We start from the raw sequence: 15,947 nt of genomic DNA, 5'->3' as shown, positions 1-15,947 counted from the left end.
AACGAGCATCTAAGCCAAGCACTCTGTGTTGTCCTTTAGGGGAAAGGACATTGTTGTACGCCCATTTTTGTGATGACCTCTTGCACACTTTTTACCTACTACTGTATTCTATTGAAGATTTTAAGTAAAGAGTTAACCTGGTTAAGTGCTGCACTCTGTTCTCATTTTGCTCCTGCACCCACACACCTAGTGATATATTTACAAAGCCTAGTGTTTGTACACCTGGGGATGGGCATCACCAACCCTGGCCATAGGGACAAGTGCCCAATTAAAACACCAGCTCACCCGCTGCTGTTACCACCTAGCAACCCCAGGTTATGGCCCTTAGATTCTTCTCCTAAGTATGACCCATAGACAAGTGGATTGGGTAGTACCATGGGTCCATTGCTGTTTCAATATTCATCTAAAAAGCTACAGTATATAGAAAATAGTGTTCAGATCATAAAGTATGCTTATGGGTAAGTTTGGATTTCCTAGCGGGGTCTTTTGTTGGTTTCAGGTTCCTTGGGCTATAAAAAAAAAACCTTTAAAGTAGACAATCAATCTTAACTTAAATATAGTTTATTTCACAAAATTACAATGTTACATGCTGTATACAAGTAATAAATATAGCGATCACAAGCAAAAATCAACATATTCCATATACTTCACAATTACTATAAAAATAAAAAGTTCTAACGTAATGTGCACCCATTTTTTATGGGTAAGGGAAATGAGCAGCACAGAGGCCAGCCCTGCTGGATCACACTGCCCACAAATATTAGCATTGAAAGGGTTTTTGACCTGAGACATTCATAGCATATCCATAGAATATGTTATACAGGTTTAGGATCCACCAAATAGGGAAACGTGGGGTTCTCATGACCCATATTTGTAAATTCAAAGTGTGTAAAATAGAAACTGGTATACACTGCTCATGGCAACCAATCAGAGCTTGTTTTTTTAGGTTTACGTAAGCAGCAATATGTCTGACCTTATCTATGTAGCCAACCATTTCTTTGCCATGAGTGACCACGTTGTACTAATACTGTATGGTAAATACGGATAGTCATGGTCTTTGGATTGCCTGATATGGGTTATTGACAGTTGAAGTGTGGATGAAGGGCCTTCTTGAGTTGTAGCGGTTGCCTACATGGTTCTGGATGGTTGCTAAAAAAAGTTGACCTGGTCATTGATGGTATGGTTGTCTTGTAGGATATTCTAGTGGTTGGTGTGGTAGTGGTAAGGATGAGGTTTTAGATTACGGTGGAAGCTCTGGAGTATCGGTTAAGAACTTATCCATTCTGAAAAAATTTGATGTGAATAACACTGACGTAGCGTTTACAAATAACATGTAGATTCAAGTTCTAAAGATTGCTTATATATTACTAATAGGTGGGACGAGCGTAGGTAGTATATGAAGTAAGGCGGATATTATTTCTCCCATCTTCACGTCGTGATGGCTGTCGAGTGTTCCGGGGTGGTTGTCTTGGGGGTTGACGTGGAGGTTGTCTGGGTGGTTGGCGTGGTAGTGGGTTAGGACGAGGAGTATTGCTCAGAACATTACTGTGAGTATAGTATGTTGGATATGTTGGGGCTGGTATAGAGACTGTGGCATTTGGCAAAGCACTGGCTACAGCAGGTGCAACGCTTACGACAGTTGGCACGGCAGCTGTGCCGGCACCCAGGAAACTTCCAACACTTGAGAAATAGAAGATCTGCAAAGAGAAAAAAAATTGTGATCACCAACTTAAAAAAAAAAATAGGCACTACCACTTTACCAAACATTTGACAAATTGTAGAGAGATGTCAAAAGTTTTGTTTGGTCGGGGACTATGTTTAAACTGCATTAAATTGCTACAATGAGCCAAAAGAAGTGTGCATCAAGAGCGTTTTCTACTAGTTCTGCACCACTTGACTGAGAAAGACTCCTGATGTAAGTCTATGAGACCATATCAGTCACACCCAAAGAGAGCCGGGGCAGAAGACAATTCCAGATCACAAATAACTGCCCTTATGGGGTTATATGCGAACTTCTACTTACCGAACATAGGCCAACAATAACGAAAATGGAGCCTAGTGCAACAGCTCCTGCGATCAATATTATTTTCCAGAATGCAAGACCTCCACCTGAAGAACCTATAAATAAGAACAGACATATAATTATAGTATGAAAAATATTGGTATGGGCCAAAAGAGGTGAAAGGGAAGAACATCCCATTCCTGTGCCGTATCATTTTTGGTTGGGTTAATTTTATTTGTAAGTTGTAAACCATTAAATGTACAGATCTCCTTAATGTTAGACCTGTCACCTCTAGATTTTAGGGTGGACCCAGGCTCTGATCCAGTAATGGGCTATACAGAACCAAGAGACTCTGGAGCCAATGTATTAACACAGGGTCTCTTTTTAAAGTCCATTAAAGTATTTAACTACAACCTATGTTATACTTACTGGTGGCGGTGGTGGTGGTTGTAGCTATTTTTCCTGTTGGTCCAATTGGAACAACTTGAGCTGAAGTAGTGTCTGATGCTGTAGCAGTGGCAGCTTTACTACTTGCAGCAGTAACAGCAGTAGTTGGTGAGCCAGTACCAGTAACAGCAGTAGTTGGTGAGCCAGTACCAGTAACAGCAGCAGTTGGTGAGCCAGTACCAGTAACAGCAGTAGTTGGTGAGCCAGTACCAGAAACAGCAGTAGTTGGTGAGCCAGTACCAGTAACAGCAGTAGTTGGTGAGCCAGTACCAGTAACAGCAGTAGTTGGTGAGCCAGTACCAGAAACAGCAGTAGTTGGTGAGCCAGTACCAGTAACAGCAGTAGTTGGAGAGCCAGTACCAGTAACAGCAGTAGTTAATGAGCCAGTACCAGTACCAGCAGTAGTTGGTGAGCCAGTACCAGTAACAGCAGTAGTTGATGAGCCAGTACCACTACCAGCAGTAGTTGGTGAGCCAGTACCAGTAACAGCAGTAGTTGGTGAGCCAGTACCAGTAACAGCAGTAGTTGGTGAGCCAGTACCAGTAACAGCAGTAGTTGGTGAGCCAGTACCAGTAACAGCAGTAGTTGGTGAGCCAATACCAGTAACAACAGTAGTTGGTGAGCCAGTACCAGTAACAGCAGTAGTTGGTGAGCCAGTACCAGTAACAGCAGTAGTTGGTGAGCCAGTACCAGTAACAGCAGTAGTTGGTGAGCCAGTACCAGTAACAGCAGTAGTTGGTGAGCCAGTTCCAGTAACAGCAGTAGTTGGTGAGCCATTACCAGTAACAGCAGTAGTTGGTGAGCCAGTACCAGTAACAGCAGTAGTTGGTGAGCCAGTACCAGTAACAGCAGTAGTTGGTGAGCCAGTACCAGTAACAGCAGTAGTTGGTGAGCCAGTACCAGTAACAGCAGTAGTTGATGAGCCAGTACCATTAACAGCAGTAGTTGGTGAGCCAGTACCAGTAACAGCAGTAATTGCTGAGCCAGTACCTGTAACAGCAGTAGTTGGTGAGCCAATACCAGTAACAGCAGTAGTTGGTGAGCCAGTACCAGTAACAGCAGTAGTTGGTGAGCCAGTACCAGTAACAGCAGTAGTTGATGAGCCAGTACCAGTAACAGCAGTAGTTGGTGAGCCAGTACCAGTAACAGCAGTAGTTGGTGAGCCAGTACCAGTAACAGCAGTAGTTGGTGAGCCAGTACCAGTAACAGCAGTAGTTGGTGAGCCAGTACCAGTAACAGCAGTAGTTGGTGAGCCAGTACCAGTAACAGCAGTAGTTGGTGAGCCAGTACCAGTAAGTTGTGTCACAGTAACTGGAGCTGGAGTAGTGTCTGATGCTGTAACAGTGGGAGCTTTACTACTTGTAGCAGTAACAGCAGTAGTTGGTGAGCCAGTACCAGTAACAGCAGTAGTTGGTGAGCCAGTACCAGCAACAGCAGTAATTGACGAGCCAGTACCAGTAACAGCAGTAGTTGGTGAGCCAGTACCATTAACAGCAGTAGTTGGTGAGCCAGTACCAGTAACAGCAGTAGTTGGGGAGCCAGTACCAGTGACAGCAGTAGTTGGTGAGCCAGTACCAGTAAGTGGTGTCACAGTAACTGGAGCTGGAGTAGTGTCTGATGCTGTAGCAGTGGGAGCTTCACTACTGGTACCAGTAACAGCAGTAGTTGGTGAGCCAGTACCAGTAACAGCAGTAGTTGGTGAGCCAGTACCAGTAACAGCATTAGTTGGTGAGCCAGTACCATTAACAGCAGTAGTTGGTGAGCCAGTACCAGTAACAGCAGTAGTTGGTGAGCCAGTACCAGTAACAGCAGTAGTTGGTGAACCAGTACCAGTAACAGCAGTAGTTGACGAGCCAGTACCAGTAACAGCAGTAGTTGGTGAGCCAGTACCATTTACAGCAGTAGTTGGTGAGCCAGTACCATTAACAGCAGTAGTTGGTGAGCCAGTACCAGTAACAGCAGTAGTTGGTGAGCCATTACCAGTAACAGCAGTAGTTGGTGAGCCAGTACCAGTAACAGCAGTAGTTGGTGAGCCAGTACCAGTAACAGCAGTAGTTGGTGAGCCAGTACCAGTAACAGCAGTAGTTGGTGAGCCAGTACCAGTAACAGCAGTAGTTGGGGAGCCAGTACCAGTGACAGCAGTAGTTGGTGAGCCAGTACCAGTAAGTGGTGTCACAGTAACTGGAGCTGGAGTAGTGTCTGATGCTGTAGCAGTGGGAGCTTCACTACTTGTACCAGTAACAGCAGTAGTTGGTGAGGCAGTACCAGTAACAGCAGTAGTTGGTGAGCCAGTACCAGTAACAGCAGTAGTTGGTGAGCCAGTACCATTAACAGCAGTAGTTGGTGAGCCAGTACCAGTAACAGCAGTAGTTGGTGAGCCAGTACCAGTAACAGCAGTAGTTGGTGAACCAGTACCAGTAACAGCAGTAGTTGACGAGCCAGTACCAGTAACAGCAGTAGTTGGTGAGCCAGTACCATTTACAGCAGTAGTTGGTGAGCCAGTACCATTAACAGCAGTAGTTGGTGAGCCAGTACCAGTAACAGCAGTAGTTGGTGAGCCATTACCAGTAACAGCAGTAGTTGGTGAGCCAGTACCAGTAACAGCAGTAGTTGGTGAGCCAGTACCAGTAACAGCAGTAGTTGGTGAGCCAGTACCAGTAACAGCAGTAGTTGGTGAGCCAGTGCCAGTAACAGCAGTAGTTGGTGAGCCAGTACCAGTTACAGCAGTAGTTGATGAGCCAGTACCAGTAACAGCAGTAGTTGGTGAGCCAGTACTAGTAACAACAGTAGTTGGTGAGCCAGTACCAGTTGCAGTAGTAGTTGGAGAAACTGCAGTAGAAGTGGGAGCTCTAGTAGTAGTTGGAGCTGCAGTAGTGGTTGGAGCTGCACTGGTAGTTGGAGACACAGTAGTAGTTGGAGCTTCAGTAGAAGTTGGAGCTGCACTGGTAGTTGGAGCTGCAGTAGTAGTTGGAGCTGCACTGGTATTTGGAGCTGAAGTTGTAGTTGGGGCCGCAGTAGTAGTTGGAGCTGCAGTAGTAGTTGAAGCTGCAGTAGTATTTGGAGCTGCACTAGTAGTTGAAGCTGCAGTAGTAGTTGGAGCCGCAGTAGTCGTTGAAGCTGCAGTAGTAGTTGGAGCCGCAGAAGAAGTTGGAGCCGCAGTAGTAGTTGTAGCCGCAGTAGTAGTTGGAGCTGCACTAGTAGTTGAAGCTGCAGTAGTAGTTGGAGCTGCAGTAGTAGTTGAAGCCGCAGTAGTAGTTGAAGCTGCAGTAGTAGTTGAAGCCGCAGTAGTAGTTGGAGCCGCAGTAGTAGTTGGAGCTGCACTAGTAGTTGAAGCTGCAGTAGTAGTTGAAGCTGCAGTAGCAGTTGGAGCCGCAGTAGTAGTTGGAGCTGCAGTAGTAGTTGGAGCCGCAATAGTAGTAGTTGGAGCCGCAGTAGTAGTTGAAGCTGCAGTAGTAGTTGGAGCTGCAGTAGTAGTTGGAGCTGCAGTAGTAGTTGGAACCGCAGTAGTAGTTGGAGCTGCAGTAGTAGTTGGAGTCGCAGTAGTTGTTGGAACCGCAGTAGTAGTTGGAGCTGCAGTAGTAGTTGGAGTCGCAGTAGTAGTTGGAACGGCAGTAGTAGTTGGAGCTGCAGTAGTAGTTGGAGCCGCAGTAGTAGTTGGAGCTGCAGTAGTAGTTGGAGCTGCAGTAGTAGTTGGAGTCGCAGTAGTAGTTGGAGCTGCAGTAGTAGTTGGAGTCGCAGTAGTAGTTGGAGCCTCAGTAGTAGTTGCAGTCGCAGTAGTTGTTGGAACCGCAGAAGTAGTTGGAGCCGCAGTAGTAGTTGGAGCCGCAGTAGTAGTTGGAGCTGCAGTAGTAGTTGGAGCTGCAGTAGTAGTTGGAGCTGCAGTAGTAGTTGGAGCTGCAGTAGTAGTTGGAGTCGCAGTAGTAGTTGGAGCCTCAGTAGTAGTTGCAGTCGCAGTAGTTGTTGGAACCGCAGTAGTAGTTGGAGCCGCAGTAGTAGTTGGAGCCGCAGTAGTAGTTGGAGCTGCAGTAGTAGTTGGAGCTGCAGTAGTAGTTGGAGCTGCAGTAGTAGTTGGAGTCGCAGTAGTAGTTGGAGTCGCAGTAGTAGTTGGAGCTGCAGTAGTAGTTGGAGTTGCAGTAGTAGTTGAAGTCGCAGTAGTAGTTGGAGTCGCAGTAGTAGTTGAAGCCGCAGTAGTAGTTGGAGTTTCTTGATTCGTTGTTGGTGCAACTGCAGTAGAAATGAAATAATTAAAAAAGAAATGGATCTATAACTACTTGTCAACACGTTCTGAATGGAAGATTAGACATGTTTACATTCCAGATGGAGTGTGAGACATACATTAAGACAGTGGCTTTCATTGTAGAAAAAAAATGCATTCCATCTTTTTCAAAGTAGGTTTTAGGTCATTTTATTTTGAAGCTGTCAATTCCAATTTTTTAAAATCTCTGGTGGAAAAATATGATCCTGTTTAAAAATAAGCTTTCACTTTCTCTAGCCAGGGCTATATGCCTCATGGGGGTTTTGAGAAGTCAGAACTAAGAGAGTACAGGACATTTGTATCAGGGGAGCCATCACTTTTAGGGGTTTAATTAACACCCTAGCAGCCATAGGGACTGCTACGGGGGGTGGTGAGTAGTGGTGAAGACGGCACTGCTGTGGTGGTGGTGCTCGTGGTGGGATTGCGTCTCAGACATAGTACAGAAGAAAATCCCGACACTCACCAAATCAAGTTATGGTAATTTTCTTCTGTGCAAAACATCATAGGGTACAGGAGGACGCGTTTTGGCATATAGCCTTTATCAGCTCAGGAGCTGATGAAGGCTATACACAGAAACGCGTCCTCCTGTACCCTATGATGTTTTGCACAGAAGAAAATTACCATAACTTGATTTGGTGAGTGCCGGTATTTTCTTCTGTACCACTCCTGCAATACACTTGACCCCCAGAGCTGTCATCATTTGCAGCACCTGGTGGTCAAGTAGGACTTCAAGGTGATGTATATATCTCTTTAACTGCAAGCCCTCCTGACAAGCAGTTGCAGTTAAATGTTACAGGTTTTGACTACACTTGATGGGGTTGTGGTCAGGGGGAAGGGGGGATGGACAATCAAAAGTTTGCTTTGGGGCCAGCCATTTCTAGTTACACCCTGATCACTTTCATGAGACCCCACCAGCTTTGACTGATAGATCTCTTCCTGTCTGGATATAGGATAAAATTTATCAATAGCCTGGGTCAAACAAGAAGAAACCACTGGGGTCCCCATGTTGATGAAACCGATGGCAGGATATCCAAGCCCCATGGCAACTACTATTAATCTAACCTTGATAGTTACACTACTGCTTTGACAGTTCATTACCTATATAGCGAATAATTACTGGGCTTGGATAAAATACTTGCCCAATAAAAATCCAACCAAAAATATTACGTGTGGCTGGACTCTCTTCATCTATCCTCATTCTCTATAGCTTACATTGTGTCTGTCGCCTTTAAAAGGGACCTGAGAGGTATATTTACACCTGATGAATGTTAGATTTGATCACTAGGACCTCCCTTACTTTTGAGAGAAAAAGGCAACAATGAACTATAACCTTTTTAAAGCAGTTGTCCAGGATTAGAAGAAAAAAAAATCGTGGTTTTTGTCCCCAAAATGGCACTACACTTGTCCTTAGAGTGTGGTACTCAGTTCCATCGAAGTAAATGTAGCTGTAGTTGTAATACCGCAAACAATCTGTGGACAGGGGTGGTGATGTTTTTAAAAAAAAAAGAAACAAAAAGAAAAACAGCTGGGTCTTTCTAATCCTGGACAACCCCTTTAAGTTTTCATTGCAGAGCGAAAATCCCAACCCCCCAGTAGTGCTAGAAATGTAGACTCATTCACCTAAATGGCCCCATTCTGAAGTACTCTGCACAGCAGGGGGCGGGGGGGGGGGGGGTTGCCTTATATGGAATAACAGTATTGGGGACACAATTATTTTCACGATCTTTGGTCAGACCCCAATGATCATTTCATGATGGTATATGATACTAGTAATGTGTCTTCACAGGTTGAGATGGACTACCCCTTAGGGTGCGTTCACACCTTCAGGATCTGCAGCAGATCCGCAGCAGATTTGATGGTGCAGATTTGATGCTGTGTTCAGTTATTTACTGAAATCTGCTGCGGATCTGCAGCGGATCCGCTGCGGATTCGCAGCAGAAAATCAGCTGCAGATCCGGTAAGTGTGAACGTACCCTACAAGTGTATTATAGTGTTATGGCTTCTTGGATATGTATTCATTTTAAAAGGCGTTCAGTAATTTGCATTTCAATAACTCCATAACAATAGATCATGTCAACCTTAATGACATAATTATATGTTTACACTGAGTTGCGTACAGAGAAGAGAAGTCATCATCAGTCCTGAAGTCGTTCTACCTCTCAGGTATGTTGTATTCCTTTTATTCAGAGGATATTCTCTGCAGATCTCTGCCTCTTCTGTCCTCTCTTTTATCCTCTTAATTTTTTTACTTTTTTTTTATCCTTAACATTCTCTTGCAAATACAATAAATGGCAGTCAGGAATTTACATCTTCTAAGCCTTTAAAGAACTGAAGTCTTACAGTATATGCTACTGAAAGAGTAGTAGATGCTTGGAACAAACTTCCAGCAGATGTGGTTGGTAAATCTAGTGTACAATAACTGAATGTAAACCTGCCTGGTATATACATATATCTATCCTAATATAATAAGAAGGCAAATACTAAAAGGTCAGACTAGATGGACCCAGTGGTCTTTTTCTGCCAACAGTCTTCTCTGTTTCTATGCTGTATTAATAGCTGCTTCCCAATATTAGCTTCAATGTTAATGCAAGAGAACACAATTTTAAAGAATTTGTGAAGATGTCTTTGCAGTGAGAGTGAAGAAATTTCCCGTTGGACAGTCATAGTTCCCTATATAAGTCAAAGGAGGCAAGATGGGTCCATGTTTTAAAGGGGTCCAGGGAAAATATCTTGACTTCAAATCAACTGGTTTTAGAAACTTATATAGATTTGTCATTTACTTCTATTAAAAAATCTCCAGTCTTCCAGTACTTATAAGCTGCTGTACGTCCTGCAGGAAGTGGTGTATTTTCTCCAGTCTGACACAGTGCTCTCTGCTGCCACCTCTGTCCATGTCAGGAACTGTCCAGAGCAGTAGCAAATCCCCATAGAAAACCTCTCCTGCTCTGGACAGTTCCTGAGATGGACAGGGTGGCAGCAGAGAGCACTGTGTCAGACTGGAAAGAATAGACCACTTCCTGCAGGACATACAGCAGCTGATAAGTAATGGAAAACTGGAGATTATTAAATAGAAGTAAATTACAAATCTATAAAACTTTCTGAAACCAGTTGATTTGAAAGAAAAAGATTTTTGCCACTTGTAGTTTTGCATCAGCTGGAGGGCTGCAGGTTCCCCATCCCTGGTTTGTATGGTTAAAATATAGTTCTTTACTAAGAAAATGAATCCATTTTTTTTTTCTCAGATTCAATCATCTCTTGAGGAAGGTTTTGGCTAGTGGACGTCTCACCTTCATACGTTTTCCTTCAAGCTGCTCTATATGAATGAAATCCTGTGTATATGGATATGGATCAGCCTATAAAGAAGAATATTTAACAAAAAACATTGGAGGACAATGAATTTGGGGAAAAGGAGGAAGATGTGGTGGATGAACTAGGATAAAGACGTCTACTAAGGTTTGTTACTGAATCCTGGACACTGGTCTACAAGAAGACACCGGATCTAAGGTCACGTTTTGTGGAGAGTAATATAAAATTTGGGAACGATGAACAATTCAATAAATTTCCCTAACCAAACCATTAAAAGACTCAACAATCGTAAGAATCTAAATATATAAAATATATATAAATAAATATAAAATATACAGATTTCTACTTCCTTCTAGTATAATGGATCTAGGGGCGGAAGGACATCTTACCGACAATTAAGTTCTTGAGGTATCTGGTCACTATGGACAATTAGCATCTTTATTACTATTATTCACATTGTCTATAAGTGTACATAACCCACAATTAGATTAAATGAATAATCATGTGGAATCTTTGAAGGATCTTCAGGAATCCACTTAGGAATCTTGAAGTATCACTGTCGTTATAACTTTTAAAATCTAAATTAACAGTAAATGTGATATAAAGCAAGTCTGCGATTTGCAGTCAATAATTCTTTTTTAGTTGTCAAGCTTTAAAACAAAGCTGTACTTACTTGTATCCAGGTCCAGTCTCCTGAAAGCAGCTTTTTAGTCTTTTGCCGGTTGAAAAAAAAATTAAAATAAACGCATCTACGCAATTACAGAGAAGGTGGTGATGTGATTGTTGGAGGAATTGAGCTGTGACACTCTGTACTGTCCGGGACTTTTTTGCAACGAGCACAAGACTAAGAAGCTGCCTTCAGGAGACTGGACCTGGATACAAGTGAGTATAGCTTTGTTTTAAAGCATGAGAACTAAAAAATAAATAGATAATAATAATAATAATAATAATAATAATAATAATAATATAAATTGTAAAACTGCTCTATATCACATCTACTGTTGATTTCCAACAGTGACTCTTTAAGTTTCCACTTTTGACTGTGATGACAATTTTTCTTAGGATAATTTTTCTTTTGTCATCACATGTACATTTCACTTTTTCTTTTTTATATAATTTTTTGTTTCAACTAGATAGACATTACGGTAAGCTTGCAGTCTGGGCTGCTTAAACAGTCCTGAATTCTGTCACTCGACAGCTACCTCGACAGCTACCTCGACTATTATTACAAGTCTCTTTATGACTGCAATATCAATTGGTGTGTTTAGGGGATAGGTACCTGTCTGGACCCTTGGGAAACAGTATGTTTGCATTTTTGTGACTTAAAGGGATTTTTCTCAATCGGAGGGCTTTCCAGCTCGCCCCAGCCTGCCTTTGGCTGCCAGAGATGGTCAAGAAGACATAAACAGCTGAGCTGGCTGTTGTACATATAACTCCCATTGATTTCAATTGAAGTATCATGAACAGTGAGGCACCATGATACTCAGGATAGATAGATAGATAGATAGATAGATAGATAGATAGATAGATAGATAGGAGATAGATAGATAGATAGATAGATAGATAGATAGATAGATAGATAGACAGACAGACAGACAGACAGACAGACAGATAGATAGATAGATAGATAGATAGATAGATAGATAATGTTATAGTTAACCAAATTAGAAATAGGGTAATAGTGGACACTCCTGGACATCACTGAGATTTACCAGCAGCATCATCTAAATGTGGGCAATGAAACTGGTTGGATATTGACCTATTTAAACCTCTATCCTAAGATATGTGGTATAAGAAATGCCCACCAGCAGCTTATCCACTGCCCCATGAAAGCCATGCATCTTAATAGAGAAACTGAGGAAAATAACACTGGCCAACAGCTTGATGTGTCTATGACCAGATTACTGGGTTGTTTACTTAAAAAAACCTCATTGATGTATCCTATCGACGAATATGTATGGGGGGGGGGCTCTCATCAGGACCCTCACCGTAACCAGGCTAGAAAATGGTCCCAAAGTGTATCGCTTGCTCTTTAGGATCTGTCCTGTACTAAATCCTATAGACAACTCCTTCAGGAGATATTCCCACTGTTGTCCACTACTTTGCCTTGCCCAATGTTTCCAGAAAAAAAATTATTTTCAGTCATGAAATCACATAGAGAATATCCAACAGGTCCAAAGATCCAAAGTACCCAAGATTATTGCACATATAGAAACATACAGTAGCTACACTATACTTTCAAAAATGTTCACCTTGGAGCCATCAACCCAACCTGAAGCTTATAGTAAGAATGGTGGCTTATTTCCAACAGCTCTTTCCCGAGATGTAGCAGCTGACAGACACCCCTAGTAGTCCTCCTGCCATATGCAGCCAATTTCGTCCACCATCATGGAACATAAACTTATTTCTTACCTATTCTACACAATGTAATCCAAAAAAGACTACAAGGAACAAGATCCAGCCAAAAGTACTGCCTCCATTTGCTCATATATTTTTATTACCGATGACATCTATGTCTGATTTACACTTCCATGTATTATATTGTATCTGAGTTCTTACTAATGCCAAAAATAATAAAGTTCTGAAGCAATTACTATGAACTGGAGCATAAATAAAGGGTACATAGTGACAACGCCTTAACATATACTCCTAGATATAAGTACAGTCCTCCAACAAAATATTCTGATATCATAATAAGGGTCACAAAATATTTTTTTTCCATTATAAAAAAAAAATTCTCCTTTGATTTGACTCTTGGTTTTGGCTAAAAATACTGATCACAAAACTGATCAAAAAATAATTAAATACTATTCAAAATACTGACCAAATATTTTTTTTTCCAAAATACTGTCCAAGATACCACCTGTGACTCCAGCTGTCCAAAATACCACCTGTGACTCCAACTGTCCAAGATACAACCTGTGACTCCAACTGTCCAAGACACCATCTGTGACTATAACTGTCCAAGATACAACCTATTACTATAACTCTCCAAGATACAACCTGTTTCTATAACTGTCCAAGATACAACCTGTTACTACAACTGTGCGAGATCCCACCTGCGACTCCAACTGTCCAAGATACCATCTGTGACTACACCTGTCCAAGATACCATCTGTGACTACACCTGTCCAAGATACCATCTGTGACTACACCTGTCCGAGATATAACCTGTTACTATAACTGTCCAAGATATAACCTGTTACTATAACTGTCCAAGATACTGTACAACCAGTTACTACAACTGTGTGAGATACCACCTGCAACTCCAACTGTCCAAGATACCATCTGTGACTACACCTGTCCAAGATACCATCTGTGACTACACCTGTCCAAGATATAACCTGTTACTATAACTGTCCAAGATATAACCTGTTACTATAACTGTCCAAGATACTGTACAACCTGTTACTACAACTGTGTGAGATACCACCTGTGACTCCAACTGTCCAAGATACCACCTGTGACTACACCTGTCCAAGATACAACCTGTGACTCCAAATGTCCAAGATACAACCTGTTACTATAACTGTCCAAGATACAACCTGTTACTACAACTGTCCAAGATACCACCTGTGACTCCAACTGTCCAAGATACCATCTGTGACTACACCTGTCCAAGATACAACCTGTGACTATAACTGTCCATAATACAACCTGTCACTATAACTGTCCAAGAGACCACCTGTGACTCCAACTGTCCAAGATACAACCTGTGACTCCAACTGTCCAAGACACCATCTGTGACTATAACTGTCCAAGATACAACCTATTACTATAACTCTCCAAGATACAACCTGTTTCTATAACTGTCCAAGATACAACCTGTTACTACAACTGTGCGAGAAGCCACCTGCGACTCCAACTGTCCAAGATACCATCTGTGACTACACCTGTCCAAGATACAACCTGTGACTATAACTGTCCAAGAGACCATCTGTCTTAGTTTTTCAAAATTACAATCTCCTCTCTCTCACAATTTTTATCTAAAGTACTTCACAAGTAAAACGGCTGTATCCCGTATAATAGCTGCTTGCCAGTAGATAAGAGAAGTGTTATCACTTTATAACAAGGACAATTACTTTTATCTTAGATTTGGTTGATAAAACTCAATGACAGCAAATTGTAACACCGGTCTCCGAGATTTCCAACTTACCATTTAGAAACATCATGAGTAAAAGGAAAAGAGCCCTCAATCCACTTCCAGTCCCCATGGTGTCTGTTACTTAGCCTGGTGTCTTGAAGATGTAGATAAGTGATATCTCAAACACTTGGAGATAGGAAATGCTTTCTTTATATACTCTATGTGACGGGGTGGGACACTTTATCAGCAATGTCCGATGTGTCACATCACAAAAATCTTCTGCATGGACAACCCATATCACATTCGGTAAACTGAGCTTATTAATCTAAGTGTCAGGGAAAACATGTAAGTAATCACATATTGATTTCCATACAGAATATATTAATCTTACTGTGACTCATCCAGCTTATCGCTATGGAATGTATCAGGGCTTCCCTGCTCTCAGATGGTTGGTGATCAGGAGTTTCTTTTTCCTCACAGGTGACTATATCATGAACTTTCTAATTTTTATTAACTTATTTAAAGTATTTTAAGGGGATGTTCTATCTGGATTATCCTTTTTGTTCGAAGGGCCACCGGGTAAGGAGGAAATCATATGGTGACACCCAATGATTGGTTGTGATTAGAGATAAGCAAACTTTTCAAAAGTTTGATTGGCAGGTTTGCAAATATTTGGTGGGAAATTGCAGGTGTTTAGCTGTTTTGCTGCGGTTCCGTTGTTTTTTCATCTCTACTTACTTGTCCGCGCTCCTCCAGTGTCCTTGGTCTATGGGGACCCACGGAGACAAAATCCTTCTCTGCCAATTACTGACTAATGGACAGCACCGTGGCCAGTGATTGGCTGAGTGGACTGTCCCTCTTGAGACGCAATAAGGACAGCTCACTCAGCCAATCACTGGCCGCAGTGCTTTCCCCTCTCAATAATTGGCTGAGCAGGCTGGAGACACCAGAGACACAGAGGAAACCTGGGATAGGTGAGCATACAATTATTTTTGTTTTTTAGATGTGAGGTCACCATTTTTAATGAATTTCAAAATGAAGCAAATTTTTGCAAGTTTTTTTTTTTTTTTAATTAGTTAAAGTTGACAGCCACACACTAAAAAAACAAACAAATAAAAAACTGTTATGTTTAGATGTTCACGCTCCCCCAGTGTCCTCTGAATTTTTGCAAATTTCATTGCAAATGCAGCTTTGCTCATCCCTAGTTTTGGTCACTAGAAAAACCAATGCTCAGTTTCCATACTTAATAAAATCAATGAGCTGACTATGTAATGCTCATGCTAGGTCCTCCAGATCCGGTTGGTCCTACAGATGGTAACTCAGGTTAAAGTCTGTGGAATTTGCCAATTGGCAAAGCGAATCTTAACAAACTGCACTTAAACAGCTAAACATTTTACTATTAAACAATTTGCTCCTATATTTTTATTACCGATGACATCTATGTCTGATTTACACTTCCATGTATTATATTGTATCTGAGTTCTTACTAATGCCAAAAATAAAGTTCTGAAGCAATTACTATGAACTATAGCATAAATAAATGGTTTGTACATAGTGACAACGCCTTAAAAAATACTCATAGATATAAGTACAGTCCTCCAACAAAATTTTCTGATATCACAATAAGGATAATAAAAACTTCACAAGGATGTTGGTCATATATATATGGAAAAAAATAATAAAAATAAATATATAGATAGATAGAAAGATAGATAGATTTATTTTTATTATTTTTTTCCATTATAATTTTTTGTCTGCTTTGATTTGACTCTTGGTTTTGGCTAAAAATGCTGACCACGAAACTGATTGAAATACTGATCAAATATTATTCAAAATACTGACCAAATATTTTT

General features: G+C 41.5%; 1 protein-coding gene across 1 annotated transcript; it reads right to left on the bottom strand.

Annotated features, from left to right (window-relative positions):
• Positions 1 to 545: 545 nt before the first annotated feature.
• Positions 546 to 14,302, bottom strand: LOC138766314 (mucin-22-like). Its single transcript, XM_069943831.1, has 4 exons — positions 14,167 to 14,302; positions 2,432 to 6,673; positions 2,024 to 2,118; positions 546 to 1,697 (listed from the first exon to the last, which is right to left on the bottom strand). The coding sequence occupies exons 1-4, from the start codon at positions 14,222 to 14,224 to the stop codon at positions 1,368 to 1,370; spliced, it is 4,725 nt and encodes a 1,574-aa protein (XP_069799932.1). The 5' UTR covers positions 14,225 to 14,302; the 3' UTR covers positions 546 to 1,367.
• Positions 14,303 to 15,947: the final 1,645 nt, after the last annotated feature.

Source organism: Dendropsophus ebraccatus, chromosome 10 (assembly GCF_027789765.1).
Source record: "Dendropsophus ebraccatus isolate aDenEbr1 chromosome 10, aDenEbr1.pat, whole genome shotgun sequence".
In the NCBI taxonomy this organism is placed as follows: Eukaryota; Metazoa; Chordata; class Amphibia; order Anura; family Hylidae; genus Dendropsophus; species Dendropsophus ebraccatus.
Note: the sequence above shows the minus strand (reverse complement) of the source record. Positions and strands in the feature narration are given on the sequence as shown.